We start from the raw sequence: 16660 nt of genomic DNA, 5'->3' as shown, positions 1-16660 counted from the left end.
GACGATCGCAGTGCAACTCAGAAACAATGATTAAAAACATATTCAGTGAATACCTCAAGTCCTGTGACTATGGACAAACGGGACATCAATCAATCAGCAAGACGAGCAGGGATTATTCGGTAGGTTCTCTCCACAAACACACACACACACACACAAATGCATGTACAGACAAATACACACACACAAATGCATGTACAGGCAAATACACACACGCAAATACATGTGCACATACTTCCTTACTCTTTCTGATACCCACGTTACCACATTAGAGTCTGTCTTAACACATTTCATACGTCTCTAATAGAGTCTTGTGACAAGGTGTATCTTTCCTACACATTTGTGCATACCTGCCAAATCACCACACTCGCAGAAAGATTATACTACCGATTGGAGATGGTTCAGCATAAAATGTGAACGGACAATTGAAAATGAACTTAATAAAAAAGGCAATCTAGAGGATCAGAAAAAGACGTATAAAAACATTCTCAAAGAAAGTGAAAATCTATACACCTTCAGATCTTTCTTCCCCAAAATTTTGTTAAATGTTTATAGTCGATGTCAAGATCCAAATAGATTCTTCTCAAAACTTGTCATTCAGAAGTTCGATGCGGTTGTGGTTGGGAAAAAAAAAGGAAAAAAAAAAAAGAAAAAAAAAAAAAAAAAAAAAAAAAAAAAAAAAAAAAAAAAAAAAAAAAGAAAAAAAAAAAAGGAAAAAAAAAAAGGAAAAAAAAAAAGGAAAAAAAAAAAGGAAAAAAAAAAAAGGAAAAAAAAAAAGAAACATCCATTTTGCCTGACCTCTCCCCCCCTCTACTCAAAATTGCCCAGAATTTTACAACAATCTCATCATATAATAATATATAAAAAAAGAAAAAATAATTTATGTGTTTACATTTTTCCAAAACTCATTTCTTCCCTTTTGTTCACTTTTCCTTTTTTTTTTTTTTTTTGATTCAGTTTTTCTGTGACGCAAGTGGGTTCTCAAACCTAGCCGAACAGCTAGACAAGCGAATCAACGGAACAGAACTTCTTGGGAATTGCCTAAACAAGTTTTTTAACATCCTCATTAAGATTATCGATTTCTGGGGAGGAGACATCATAAAGTTCAGTGGGGATGCTGTGCTTGTCATTTGGCCTTTGAGGAGAACCTCTAAAAAGGGACTTCCAAAGATGCCAGCATCGAATGCATATGGAGAAGATGTAGAATCGGGAGGCGATGCAAAACCGGGAGGCGATGCAAAACCGGGAGGCGATGCAAAACCGGGAGACGATGTAGAACAGGGAGACGATGTAGAATCGGGAGACGATGCACCACCTGGAGATGATACAGCACTAGGGGGAGGAGAACCCGACGAGGTGCTGACTCCAAGTCAGAACTCAGACTATTATCCTTCTGAAAGTGCATACTCTATGGGGTACGAAACGGAAGAAAACCAAAAAAATTCAAAAACGAATTCAAAAAAAGATTCAAAAATGGGTTCAAAAAAAGGTTCAAAAAGGGGTTCAAAAAGGGGTTCAAAAAAAAGACCACTCAGAAACCAGAAAATAGAAGATGTGAAAAAAATATGTCTGCTAGCTTTGGGATGCTGCGTAGACATACATAAACTCCTCAACAAATTCCCAACACCGATAGAGAATAGATTTTTAAAAGTGCACATTGCTATTACCTATGGAAAAGTTAGCTTTCTTCAACTGGGGAATGTACTTAACAAGAGAGATTATCTACTGTCAGGAAAACCTCTGGAAGAAATAGGTATAGGAGAATCACTAGCTAAGAATGGAGAAAGTGTTATATCTTACAAATTCTACAACAAAGTAAAAGATAAGATTATAGTACAAGAGATACCAAGGAAGAAGTTTTATTTGTTCATTAAACTGAAGAATGAAATAGATATGATGAAATTGAAAAGAGAGTACCAAAAGGAGGAAGAGGCAGCGTGCATACCAATTGATGGGAGAAGTGAGCAGCAAAACGGGAGAAGTGAACAGCAAAACGGGAGAAGTGAACTGCAAAGCAGGAGAAGTGAACTGCAAAGCAGGAGAAATGAACTACAAAACAGATGCGGATCGCTGAACGAGGCAAATTTGAGGCTTGAACATTTTTACTTCCTTCTAAAAAGCTTTGTTCCAGATATTGTATACAGAAAAATGTCAATAGGGTGTAACATATTTTTTAATGAAATAAGAAAAGTCACCATAATATTCGTTTCTGTAAAAGACATCGATACATCTACAATGATAGGTATATATTCAGCTCATGGAATAATGAAGTTAACACAAAAAGCTGTGTTTACCATGGAAGGTACAATAAATAAATTCATATTTGATGATAAAGGGATATTAATTCTTATTATGTTTGGATTACCACCCTTGTTCCACTGTGATGATTCTGTAAGGGCACTTTTAACTTGCTTTCGGCTTATAGATGCATTGAAATCTCTAAAATTAAATGGTAGTATAGGAATTTCCACCGGTAGAATTTGGTGTGGAATAATTGGAAATAAAATCAGAAAGGAATACACAGCCCTTGGGGATGCGGTCAATGTTGCTGCTAGACTCTGCTGTAAAGCTGGGAATAAGGAAATATACGTAGATGAAAACACATTTAACAGCTGCAAGCATTCCATCTCATTTCAAAAGCTTATTTCTATTAAGGTTAAAGGAAAAAACAAACTTATCAAAATATATTCCCCTATAGGAACCATTAATAAAAGACATACCCAGCTTTCCTACGACTATGACACATCGGATGACTACTTCACTGATAACGAGTTACAAGAGGGTGTGGATGAAAGCGCTGCAGCCAATGGAAGTGCTAGCCATAACGGGATCACTAGTACGAATGGAAGCGCTAGTACCGCTAACACAGCTAAAACAGCTAGTACTGCTAAAACAGCTAGTATCGCTAACACCGCTAATACTGCTAATACTGCTAATACTGCTAACACCGCTAGTATCGCTAGTATCGCTAGTATCGGTACACCCGACACAAAGGAGAGTTGCCCCTACGAGGAAGTCACGGATTTCTCCTTTTTAAACAAAAATTATCTAATTAGATACTATGAAAAAACATTCAGAAGAAAAATAAACCAACTTCTTGGAAGGAAGGACTGTCTCTACTACTTAAGAGAAAGTGAAGAAATAGATACTCCTCATCTAAATCAGCAAATTTGGAGGGAAAAAAAAAATTGGGAAACTTCCCATCAGATGCATTCCCAACCTAACTCTCCTCCGTGGGAAGCCATTTATGGACATTCCCTCAATAGCAAAGTAAAATCTGCAACATGTGTTGATTATAACTCACATACGGGCCCACTACTTCTACATGAATATTATGATCCCTTGTATTTAGATTTTTCTCAAATGTATAACATTGGAGGTGTCTTATTCCTAGAGGGAAATGAAAACATTGGTGTATTCGAAATGATTACACTAATTTCGAAGAGATTGAAGAATTTCAAAATATTCAAAGTTAGTAATATGCCAGATTCTCTATACATCAATATTACCAATTCATTACTTCCATGGAAAATGTTATGCAATGATATGCTGCACATGTGGAAAGTCTGTAATATGAGAAAAGAAAATATATTCATTCGAAAAAATGACAATTATAATGTCCTCAGAGAAATAACACACCCATCTTATCACTGGTTTTTCAAGTGCATGTCTAGCATTGTGGACGATTTGAATATACCTCATATGAGTCTAAAAGGTGAGAAAAAAATTTATGCAAATGTGTACTCTCAGACGAACAGTGTCCAGGTGAGGAACGAGAAAAGTACTAAAAAGGGATTCTTATTCTCCCAACATTCACATACAGACAAAGATACAGATGCTGGCACAGGCGATCCTACCGACGAACCACAATGTGCAGATACCCTTTCGCGAGAACGGTACACGGGAAAAATGAGTAGCAATGGAAAAAACAAAATTAAAAAAAACAAACAGCACGACAGTGTCGGGAGGGGAACCTGCAGTGGCAGAAGCAGTGGCAGAAGCAGTGACAGAAGCAGTAGCAGAAGCAGTGACAGAAGCAGTAGCAGAAGCAGTGACAGAAGCAGTGACAGAAGCAGTGACAGAAGCAGCGGCAGAAGCAGTCACAGTGATAGCCACATTTCTAGTGTGGACTCCTTGGATACGAACAAATCCAATGAGCGAGAAAATGGAAAGAGAAAAAAAAGAAACCACAGCAATGGGAAAAAGGAGAATAGGAAGAAAAAGAAGAAGAAGAAGAACAGCAACAACAATTTGTGCAAACAAGTTTTAACCACAATAAGCTACTTATTCAACAGCCACACTGGGGGAAGGTGGCATCGACGCGAGACTCAGGATCTAGCTAGGAGTCATAACAGAACAGAAATAAGTGCACAATCGGATGGATATGCCATAGGAGAGGGAACCGAGAAAGTATTTAAAGGGACGATTGGAGAGTTAACTGTGAAACCACTTGAAGGATCGTCTGATGGACGTGTTGAGGAACAGCCAAAATTTAAAACCGATTGGAAAGAGAATCGAATTGGAATAATAAATTCCATGATTTATTACTTCACTCTACACGAGTATACATTCATTGTTTTCAACTATAGAACCGGGACATCATTAAACATAAAAAATGATGAAACTGCATGGGATGTGTGCAAAACCATTGCAAAATTGGCTATGTATAAAAGGAACAAAATTTTGAAAAGTATGCAAAACAGGATAAAACACTGGAGGAGACATCACAGCAGAGGGTGCAATTATTGCAAAGGAATTTTCCACATTCCAAATAATAATCACATACTTTCAAGTTATCCAAAGGATTCATCCACTTCAGCGAAGCATAAAGAATGTGCTGAAGGAGACAAATATTCTGAAAAAAATACGCATGAACATGGTACAGATGCGAATCTCATCAAACGGGAGAATTGTATGAAGCAGGAAAATTCTTCAAATGGACAGTATCATCTCGAATCTAATAATTATTCGAGTTGGAATAGAAGGGAAAAGCTAACTTGTGAGGAATCAGACAAAGCAGATTCGTCACTTAATAATGAAAAGGGTCTGAACAAGCATAACCAAGACGGGGAACCCCTTCCAGAAGAATACAAAAACGAGGGAAAAAAAGAAGGCGAAAAAAGAGAGCGTTTTATGAACAATTCAGGAAATAAATGGGATGACATTAACATAGCTCAGTTATTTCGGGAGGAAAAATCCAAACAATCATACAAAACCAAGCAGAAATTATTTAAAACCTTGTATCCAAATATAAATGACAGCATATTATTGTACATGGCTCAACAAAAGATGAAAGGACAATTAGAAGGAAACACAAAGGATGATGAACTAGCCACATGTGAAAACAGCGAATTAAGTTATAACACAAATAATAGTCAAATTAGAGAAAATAATCTTCTCAGTAATAAAAAAACTCATTCCATGCAGTGTAAGAAATCACCACTTTGTAACCCTACGTTTATTGGAAAACAAAAACCACTAATTTTTCTATTTGTGAATGGAGTGAAAAATAAAACTAATGAATCTAGAGATATCAAAAAAATAAAAAGATATGCACAGCAATGTAATGGGTGTATAAAACTTGAACATTTAAATAAAGAACAATTATATGAATTTGTCACATTATGCTTAAGGGTTAAAAAAGAAGAATTGAATAATGAATTAATTGATTACTTAAATAAGACATGTTTCGGGATTCCAAAATTTGTTCAGTATACTTTATTTTATCTACTAAAAAATAAGTATATGAAAATGTATAAATATCCATATGAACCTGAATCGATTAAATCAATTCATAAAAAACAGGATTCATACCATGCCTCAAATTTTACAAGTACCAAAATGGAACAGAATTCACAAAAAATAAAAAAACGATCTTCCTCCAACGCTTCCTTCTCATCCAATCACTTGATCACCACACAGATTCGTGAAGCGGTCTCCCCCTCACCTTCTCATGTCAACCTCAATGGTGGAAGTGGTGGCAGTGGTGACAGTGCTAGCAGCGATGGTCATATTCATACAAGTGGCTGTAGTTGTAGTACCACGTACACAGGATCGACTAATGAACAGAATTCCACTTCATATACATACATCAACGACATAACAAAGCAAATAATTACACAGCAGAAAGGACTTTTGCATTTTCAGTTTTCCAATGAATATGAGAGTGAACAACAAGGGAGGAACAGCAATCATGATGAGCCCCCAAATTTTAACAAAATTGCCTCTTTCACCAGTTCTCATTCAGACCAGAAAGATGCAATGATAAAAAATGGCCAGAAACGGTTCAGATACGGGATAAAAATAGAGCGCGACTTAAACTCGGCTCCCCTGGTACCTCGATTGGTAAGATAACACAGTTACACGGACATGCTTGGACATGCTGGAACATGCTTGAACATGCTGGAACATGCTTGAACACGCACAACCTGTCTGTGCACCTGTATGAAACAAACATAAAAGACGCACTCCGTGGGCACTTACCACACTTGCAAACTTCAAAACATGCATGCCACATCTTCACCCCTCGACAGACTGCCCATTGTATGTCACTCATCGACAGCCTCAACCAAGAGGAACTGCTGCTGGCAAAGTTATGCTCCTTCTTCAAGCAAAATTTTAACATAAAAAAAATGGAGTGTATATACCCGAGATATATTTCTCGATCCGAGTTGAAGAAAATCACTAAAGAATTGCTCAAGAAGGATGTGTTCCTTGTGTGTGAGGAGAACAAAACGGATCAAGTTCCAAAAGATAATATAAATTCCATTCACAACATCAATTTTGTGTATAGACACATATATAACCAAATTAGTGATGTCAATGAGAGGAGGTACAAACATAGTTCTGTATTCAGCAAAAATTCAGCGGTGCCAGATGACTCGATATTTTTTTGTATAAAGAATTTTTCGCTCAAAAAGGTAGCAAATATAAGGGGAAAAAAAAAAAAAAAAAAAAAAAAAAAAAATTAAAAAGGGAAAAAAAACAACCTAAAATTAGCAACATCGTTTGTGAAAAATGATTGGCCCTTTCTACTTTCCTCATTTTCCTGAACGTGTGACAAATACGTATGGTGTTGACATTCTGCTGAAGTGATTACCCATAAGAAGTTTTTTTTATTACTCCACTTGTAAACGCCCCTCTGTGTGTACATACCCGTGTGTGTGCATACCAGTGTGTGTGCATACCAGTGTGTGTTATATTTTTTACTTTATTTCTCGTTATCCACTCCACCCCCCCCTTTTACTCCCCCCGCAGGTGCTGAATGACTTGCTCGAGAGTGAAGAAAAGCAATACATCAAAAAAATTTACAAAAAATATATAGACGAGTAGGCAAAAGTTACTTATTATTTGTTCAGTTGTGGATAATAGCTCCACTTTGGTTTTAATTTTTTTTTTTTTTAAAATATATATCAGCTTTGTTTTTTATTATTTTTTATTATATCACATCATATCATTTTTTATTACTTCCTACTTATTATTTAATTTTCTTTTTTTTTTTCCATTTGTCTATCTTTTTCGTTGTTTTTTTTTTTTTTTTGCTGGATCCCAGCGTTCTCCCAAATCAACTATCACGAAATATGTCTACATACACATGTATGCATGTATGTATGTACACATATTTGTGAATACATGCACGAACACCTTTTTTATGAACTTCTTAAACGTGTTGTGGATTCGCACAAGTCCATTTAAGAACAATCAACAAAGCCACATTATAAAGTCGCCATCACATACACGCTTGACTATAAGTACACATTTTTACATGAACAGTTCATTCAAAAATTGCATTTTTTTTTTTTTTTTTTTTTTTTAATATATTTACATGACTAATGAAAAAAAAAAAAAAAATTATTAAAAAAAAAACCAATTCCTGTATGAACAAGTCAGGTGAATATAACTTGTTCAGGCAAAATGGTGAAGTCAAATTGGAGCTTCATGAAATGGAAAGTAATATACTCACCGATTTACCTACCTTCTCGGAATCTCCGAAAATAAACTCGGAAATCTATGACAGCATCCTTAAGCTGGACAACCGAACTGGTTAAGCGTTTGTCCCGTTTGAATTGCATTGTTCAGTTTTTTCTATTTTCTCAACATTCCACATTTGCACAATTTCACGATTGCACTTTTTGGAATTTTTTTTTGTTTTTTCTTCCCTCCTTGTGCATTTATTCATTTGTAGAACAAAAAAACTATGTCTACTCCGGGGAAAAGTTGAGCGAGTTCAATTTTCGAATTATAAAAAAAAATTACATGGGATCACTTGATCATATGAAAAATCAGAATAATGAAGAGGATTATCAAAATGGGAACGGCATGGATGAAAGTGACAAAAATGAAGAAAATGTTAAAGAACAATCGATAGGAAAAACGTATCACAATTATGCAACATTAAAAAATACTGCCATGTCAAAACAAAGTTTTGAGGAAATCCGAATGGTTGACAAAGGAGGATTTATACAGGTGATAATTTACATTCTTATATGCTAAGCCATACCTACAGTTTCCATTCATCAAACCTGATGATATCACTGAAAAAAAAAAAAAAAAAAAAAAAAAAAAAAAATACATTTCGATTCATTTTCCAAGGAACTGATTATCGATACACACAAAAACACACTAGAACATAAGAAGACGAATTTTCTATGTCTCGAAGAAATTCTGAAAAAGATGAATCTAATGCTAGAGTTCCAAATTAAAATTAACCACTCTGTTGCTTCATATCAATCGGAGAGACACATGTTATTTCAACATATTTACGAGGTATGGTCAGTGCTTCCAGGGGATGGTTGGAGGTTGAGGGATCTCATTAAATTCATCCCAAATGAATTTCCATTCACACATGTACTTTCAGAGTGGTTAATCTATGTTTGTATTGGTGTCGTGCCTACTACTACTGCTCTATTAATACACTTCCCAAATAATGCACGACCTCATCACCTTGTGGCATTTTTGAATACACTTCGAACCTCCTCCTCCTCCTCCCACCCCCACCCCTTTTTAGCTGAAAAAACAAATTGCAGATAAAGCCTTCAATTCCCTATGCAACAAAGATTTCACCGTTCGATATGTCGAAAATGCTGAATCGAAGCAAAAACAGAAAACATATTTTGGCCAAATTGAGCCTAAGAATGTGGAATTTCAAAGGGAGGAATATCATACTATGATGAACAATGAAATTCCAATAAAAGGGAGGAAGAGCATAGATTTATTCTTTTCTCATTTAAGTGAATTAGAAAAATGTGTGTATTCCTTTACTCATTTTTGTAGAACTGTGTCAAGTCAGAGTTGTATTCACGAGGTTGGTAGTATCCGCTTAAGTTCTCTTGAACATGGGGTAAAAAAGAAAGAAGAAAGAAAAAGGATTCACAAGTGATACATACATCAATTTGTTTGAAATGCTTTCTACCCCTCACACAAACATAGAGTTACTATATATATATATATATATATATATATATATATATATTTTTTTTTTTTTTTTTATCCCCCTTTTCGGTTCATCCATCCCCATTTTTCAGTTTTTTTCCTTTCTTCGGGACCCCGATGCAGTTCGATTGATTCGAGACCTAGAAAAGAATCTAACAAAAATAAAGAGTATGTGCATGAGCATTTAGCTGCTTCTTACGCATCGTTCACTGCACAAAGAATTGTGTGAAGGGGCCATACCCATATGTATATATATGTATATACATATGGGTATGCTTGTACGTCTTGCAAGACAGTGTATTCATTCTGTTTACACATTTTTCGGTTCAAATATATGTGTGTGCTGTTGTTAATTTCCACAACAGGAACTGCTATATGTATATACGCATGCATTGTACGCATGTATTCGTTTGGTGCGTAGCGGTAGGTAGCACGCTTTTTATTATCCCTATGATTACACGAAGCAGTATACATGTGTTCTACTTTTCTCCAAAATGAGAAAAAAAAAAAAAAAATTGGACAGATGGAAATGATCTACAAAATTTGTATTCTTGCCTTTCCACTTAATCCTATGTTAGACATTGTAAATTTTTTGAATTCTTTTTGAATTTTTTTCTTTTTTTAATATAAAATGGGGGGGAAGGGGTGTTTTATCCATTTATTTATCTATCTATTTATTTATCTATCTATTTATTTGTCTATTTATTTATCTATTTATTTATCTATTTAGTTATCTATCTAGTTATCTATCTAGTTATCTATCTAGTTATCCATTTATTTACCTGTCTATTTGCTTGTTTTATTTTTCCTTTTCGAGATTCTTTTACTGAGAATAGTTCAACGTATCATGTTCACGAAACAAGTGATGCGTGCAAGAGAAAGGTCTTTTCTTCCTATTTCCATTTCATGATACAATTTTATGCATGATATAGTGTTGGCAGATATGTGTGTGCTTTTCACATGCACATATTTATATTCACGATCAAATGTTATTATATCGCGTAATTTCTCATCTGAAATTATTTAACACATGTGCACTCACATCACATATATACAAACTCTCCTATTTGGATACCTTTGCATGTAGCACTGCATGCCTCGCAACAATTTTCCTTCCACCTCCCAGCCTTTTTAATACAAAAAAATAGAGAACAAAATAGAGAACTAAGCAGACACAAATAAGTAAAATAATGAGGAGGAAGTAATAAAGAGAAAGTAGTGCAGAAATGCAACCTTTTCCTCATACATTGTCTCATTAAGCAATCTTTTATCTGAATGGGCAACATCATAGGGTGAATCTTTCCATATGTTTACACACATACAAGTACATGCGTGTGTTGCAGAAGAGGAGGTAGCTTTTCCACGTTCTATTTCGTTCATCACACTTTGGATTTGAGTTCCCTTTTTCAGGTTTCACAATCACACGATGTAATACAATCACATGCCGTTTTGCCACCACCCTCACATTCTCATTAACATTTACGCGACTTGAAAATTTTCCAAAAAATTTCCAAAAAAATAAAAAATAAATTCCCAGGGTATCATTTGGAAAATCATTTCCATTGCTTCAAAGCATTTTAATAAACCTGTTTTTTTTTTTTTTTTTTTTTTTTTTTTTGGATTTTTTCACAATCAAATGGAAAGTGTGTTCACACGTGATACTTCTTCTTTAAGTGCCCAGTAAAATACTTTACAAAAAAATTAAGGAGCCAACATTCTTTCTGTGTTGATATTTCCAATTCATTCCTGAAAGTTTTCCCCCTTCCTCCACGAATTCGCTTAAGTCCATTACAAGGTTTTACATGTGCACGTATGTTCCACCTCTTAACATGAGTGAAAAGATTCCAATCACCTGAAACCACCTCAATATATATATATATATATATATATATATATATATATATTTATACAGACAAACACAACTGCACACACAGAGAGAATTCTTCACAGGAATCCAACATGTTTCTGATGCGAGGGAGTGTGTGACCCATCGCTTCCCCTCGCCACGCTTTCCAGAATGTGCATCATGTTACTACAAAGGGTGGGTATGTCAGAGTGTATAGATGTAAACACACGCAAAAATGTGCAAATGTGCAAGTGCGCGCAAACATATATGAACATACAGAAACGTACAGAAATATACAAAATCATAAGAAACATACATAAATATACAGAAACATAAGAAACATACAGAAACATGCAGGAACACATGCCTCAGCATGCCAAAACATACCCAACCCATACAGAAACCCGTATTCATATTTGTGTACAAACATTTACGCGAATATTTATGCACATGCCTTGCACACCCCTAGGCACGAATGTTCATTTGGAAATCCATGCCCGCTTCTCCCTTTTCCCCCTCTACCCATGTACTCACATTGGTACAGAACGCTTTCCCTTTTACACTCACACGCCCACCTCCATACACACTTCCCATCCTCTTTAATTTATTGAAGTCCCTTTGGTTCAACTCACAGTGAGAACCCTTCCCCCATGGATTCATCTCATTCAATCAGGATTTCGAAATGGTGAAGAAATGAAAAAAAAAAGAAGCAAAAAAGGGAACAAATCGGAAAAAAATCGGAAAAAAATCGGAAAAAAATCGGAAAAAAATCGGAAAAAAATCAGAAAAAAATCAGAAAAAAATAAGAAAAAAATCAGAAAAAAAATAGCAAACATAGCAATTACAGCGAAAGTAGAAAAAAATAACCCAAAAGAAACAGAGCAGAACTCCATCTTTACACACCACAAAAGCAACAAAAAAAAAAAAAAAAAAAAAAAAAAAAAAGTTAAACATACATTTTTAATGGATCCATTTGTCACATATGAATTAAGATCTTATTTCTATCTTTGTTAATTCAACATTTCGTTCTTCCCCACAGCCCCCATTTGTTTAGTAGTCTTAAATACCCTCCTGGTGTCTTACTTTCGATTCGTCCCTTTTTCCTCTTCCATTCCTCTTCCATTATTCTTCCATTTTTCTTACTCTTCCTTTGCTCATCTTCTCTACTATACTATGATTTGTTTTTCACATGACTATAAATACACTAATTAATGTACTTCAAAAACTGAAACTGAAAACACAACAAGGACAGACAGCAATAATCCCTGAAAAACTGAAGAAGAAAGAAAAAGAGAAGGAAAAGTAACATAAACAAGAAAAAATAAAAAAATAAAATAAAATAAAAAATAAAGAAGAAGAAAAATCTGAAATTTTCTTAAAAAATGGAGCCCTTACCGAATCCTAAAAATGATAGACAAGTGAAGGATGTAGAACCCCCACCAGCTAAGGTAAACAATGATGGGCACACGATCTGTTATCTCTTCAACTGTAGTGGAATACACAAGTGTGCACACTCTCGACCATCCATGATTCATGTATGCATATGTCTTCACGATTTTCATGCGATGGAATATTCCTCAATGAGTGCTAACGTTCGAAAGCAGGTGCTAGTTGTATAATGGGACATGTTCATAATGGTCATCTCATTTTGTTGCATCATTTTGCTGCATCATTTTGCTGCATCATTTTGTTGCATCATTTTGTTGCATCATTTTGTTGCATCATTTTGTTGCTTCAATTTGCTGAAGGAGAGCGTGCGAAATTATTCCATCGGATACTGCACTATTTATTGGGGACAAATGAATGGAGCTAGCCATATTTGCCACCGCAGAGGGAGGAAAAAAAAAAAAAAAAAAAAAAAAAAAAAAAAAGGAGTACTTGAATGTGAGTGAACAATTTTTGCAACATTTTTCCATGTCATGCAAAAAGCAGTAACCTTGTTTTTCATTTTGCGAAAAATTTTAATGATCGTTCCATGTATGGTAAATTCAAGAAGACGTTCCATTATGGGTTCAGCTAGTAGAATATGGGAGGGAGAAGAAGGAGAAAAAGACGAAGACAACTATAAAGAAGAAACGGTAAAAATGTATTGAACGTAATAATGGGAGAAATTCTACACAATTTGAACATAAAGGATAAAGTATACAAATATATGCACATGTTATGTTATGCATCTCTTTGTTGGGAAGGGTGTGTTTCTCTTGTGACGATTCTACACTATGGATGAGGGGGAAGCGGAGATGTATAAGGGGAAAGACGTCCATTCAGAATTTCATTCATTATTCCATTCAGCATTCCATTTAGAATTCCATTCAGCATTCCATTCAGCATTCCATTCAGCATTCCATTCAGCATTCCATTCAGCATTCCATTTAGAATTCCATTTAGAGTTCCATATTGTGCACGGGCGTATGAACAAATAAACACAAAAGTAGAATCACTAGGCAGATGGAAACACTTGTGCTACCTTGAAGCGAAGGACTAACAAAAGTTGAATTCTCCCTCCTCTCTCATGTACTACCCATGACCCGTGGGGATATACTTTAGAAAAAAATCAACAGATGAAAGATCATACATGTTAACTGAATTGTACATTTTAATAGTAAACATTTTTTTGTGGTAAATGAATACACCTGAAATTGATGCAAATGTTTCTTGTTCTATGTGTGAATAGACAAAATTGAGATAACCAGTTAGATAGCCAAACAAAAAATTTCCTAGATGTAGATCCCATAAAAGCAGATCTTGCCTCTCCCTCTAGCAATTTTGCAAATATATATATATATATATATATATATATCCCCTATCCGGTAGAGGATAGGAAAATATTTTAATTTGTAGTGATGTGCGAGAGATGCTATGGTAGAAGGAAATTGTGTGTATTGAATGGCTATTATAATAAGGAATATACATATGCATCTGCATCTGTGTCTGTGCCTATCTATATCTATACATATGTGCATACATGTGTGTGGATTTTTTTTCTTTTTCACTAAAGTGAAATGCGTACTTGGTACTCTGCACTTGTTTACAGTGAAAAGGATTGTAATGCATACGGTGGGCGAGAAGGCAAAAGAGAAGAAAAGAAAAAAAAAAAAAAAAAATATATATATATATATATATATATATATATATATATATAAATAACATAAAATAATAAAATAAAATTAAATAAAGTAAAAATAATAGAGTGAAATAATAATGATGTCAAAATGAATATGTTCACTTGGCTGCAGCGCATTGTTTGGCCCCACAAATTACAGTGTCCCTGTGGATAGACAAAGGGTGGTGGTGGTGGTGGTGGTGTGACGGGGGTTCCTATTTGGCTAGCTGCATAAAGGGGATACTCATTGTGTCGTTACTTTTCGCCTTTCCCTCACTCCCCTTTATGCTCACATTTGCGACGTGTCTTGTAGATTCCATCCATTCACTGCCTCATCAACCATTGCACCTTTACCCACTGCATCTACACTGCATCTACACTGCATCTACACTGCATCTTCACTGCATCTACACTGCATCTTCACTGCATCTTCACTGCAGCCACTCAGCATAGAGATCCTGTACCCGAACGGGACGGACGAGCCCCCAGACTACAAGGCACTACGGGATCACCTGAGAAAAGAAGGGAGGATCAGGAAAGAAGACTGTCTAGATATAATAAAAAAAGTAATTGATATTGTCAGCAATGAACCTAATCTTTTGAGATTACAAGATCCTATAACAATCGTGGGGGATATACACGGGCAATATTATGATTTGCTAAAGTTGTTAGAGATAGGAGGAAATCCAGATACAACACAGTTTTTATTTTTAGGTGATTATGTAGATAGAGGTTCCTTCAGCATAGAAGTATTGCTACTTCTCTACGCATTGAAAATAAATTTTCCAAAAAAAATATGGCTCATACGTGGAAATCATGAGTGTAGACAAATGACATCTTTTTTTAATTTCCGTGATGAATGTGAATATAAATATGATATGGTTGTTTATTATGCATTTATGGAATCATTTGATACAATTCCATTATCAGCTGTCATAAATGGAAAATTTTTAGCTGTTCATGGTGGGTTATCTCCTCAGCTAGTACTTCTAAATCAGATATGTTCATTCACTCGTTTTCAAGAACCTCCAAGAACAGGTATATTTTGTGATATTCTATGGTCTGATCCCATAGATGAAGATAAAGAAGAACACACAATACAAACAGAATCATATTTTCCAAATGATGTACGTGGATGCAGCTATTTTTTTGGATACAATGCAGCAACTACATTTTTAGAAAAAAATGGACTTTTATCTATTATACGTGCACATGAAGCACAATTAGAAGGATACAAAATGCATCAGACAAATTTAAAAACAGGATTTCCAATTGTTATAACTATATTTTCTGCACCAAACTATTGTGATGTTTATAATAACAAAGGTGCTGTTCTAAAATTCGATAGTAACACGTTAAACATTCAACAGTTTAATTTTTCTCCACATCCATATCATCTCCCAAATTTCATGAACTTATTTACCTGGTCAGTACCATTTGTAAGTGAAAAAGTTACAGAAATGTTATATTCAATTCTTAGTTCGAGTATAAATGAATCCGATGAGGGAGTTAAAGACATTGTTCTACCAGGAGAGGTCTTACAGATACTTGATTACATTGAAGAAAATAATAAAAAATTGGAAGAATTTAATTTGAAGAATACATCTGTGGATGATAACAATCTTGAACCATTTTCTTCACCTACGAGAGAGGCTCTTCTCACAGATGGATCCTTCAGAGATGTTTCCTTTACTAACGACACAAACAAAGAAATGAATCAAGCAACACCACATAGTACACTTACAAATGATGTACCAAAATCGGATAATAACCAAAGTAGACAAACTCAGAATCTTCTCGATACCAATGATGAACAAGCATCTAAAGACAGATCAGATGCACTCAGGAAAAAGGTTCAATCAATTGGAAGACTCATGCGTGTTTTCAGAACTCTCAGAAAAGAAAATGAATTGATTGTTCAACTTAAGGGTTGTAGCCCTGGTTATAGAATTCCCGTGGGTCTTCTCCTCCAGGGAAAAGAGGGGTTGGAAAATGAACTTGAGAAGTTTACTAAGGTCAAGCAAATAGACAGCATAAATGAGAAGCGACCTCCGAATGAGTAGGGGTCTTTCCCCTCCCCTCCTTTCTTCCTCTCCGTGGATCAGCAACAACAAGAAGGGATCCACTTGTGCATCTATCCGTGAGCTTATAAACCAACGAAACTACTTCCCTACTTTTCCACTTTTTTCCACTCCCTGAGTTTGTCCCATTTAATTGCCATGATAGGTGACGAATAGATCACGCGAGAATTTATATTACATTAGAATAAATGAAAAAGAAGA

At 35.2% G+C, this 16660-nt stretch overlaps 3 protein-coding genes across 3 annotated transcripts; all 3 read left to right on the top strand.

Annotated features, from left to right (window-relative positions):
• Nucleotides 1-26: 26 nt before the first annotated feature.
• PGO_011560 (adenylyl cyclase beta) lies at nt 27-7329 on the top strand (the record flags this gene model as incomplete). Its single annotated transcript, XM_028685796.1, has 5 exons — nt 27-119; nt 371-616; nt 955-6342; nt 6531-6917; nt 7255-7329. 5 exons carry the CDS (start codon nt 27-29, stop codon nt 7327-7329), a joined length of 6189 nt encoding a protein of 2062 aa, XP_028541597.1.
• Nucleotides 7330-7874: 545 nt separating this feature from the next.
• PGO_011550 (conserved Plasmodium protein, unknown function) lies at nt 7875-9617 on the top strand (the record flags this gene model as incomplete). Its single annotated transcript, XM_028685795.1, has 5 exons — nt 7875-8040; nt 8183-8463; nt 8590-8763; nt 9005-9337; nt 9522-9617. 5 exons carry the CDS (start codon nt 7875-7877, stop codon nt 9615-9617), a joined length of 1050 nt encoding a protein of 349 aa, XP_028541596.1.
• A 3040-nt stretch (nt 9618-12657) lies between these two features.
• Nucleotides 12658-16441, top strand: PGO_011540 (serine/threonine protein phosphatase 2B catalytic subunit A; the record flags this gene model as incomplete). Its single annotated transcript, XM_028685794.1, has 2 exons — nt 12658-12723; nt 14819-16441. 2 exons carry the CDS (start codon nt 12658-12660, stop codon nt 16439-16441), a joined length of 1689 nt encoding a protein of 562 aa, XP_028541595.1.
• Nucleotides 16442-16660: the final 219 nt, after the last annotated feature.

This window comes from Plasmodium gonderi, assembly GCF_002157705.1.
Source record: "Plasmodium gonderi DNA, contig: Chr01, whole genome shotgun sequence".
Classification (NCBI taxonomy): domain Eukaryota; phylum Apicomplexa; class Aconoidasida; order Haemosporida; family Plasmodiidae; genus Plasmodium; species Plasmodium gonderi.
This window is presented reverse-complemented; position numbering and strand designations above follow the sequence as displayed.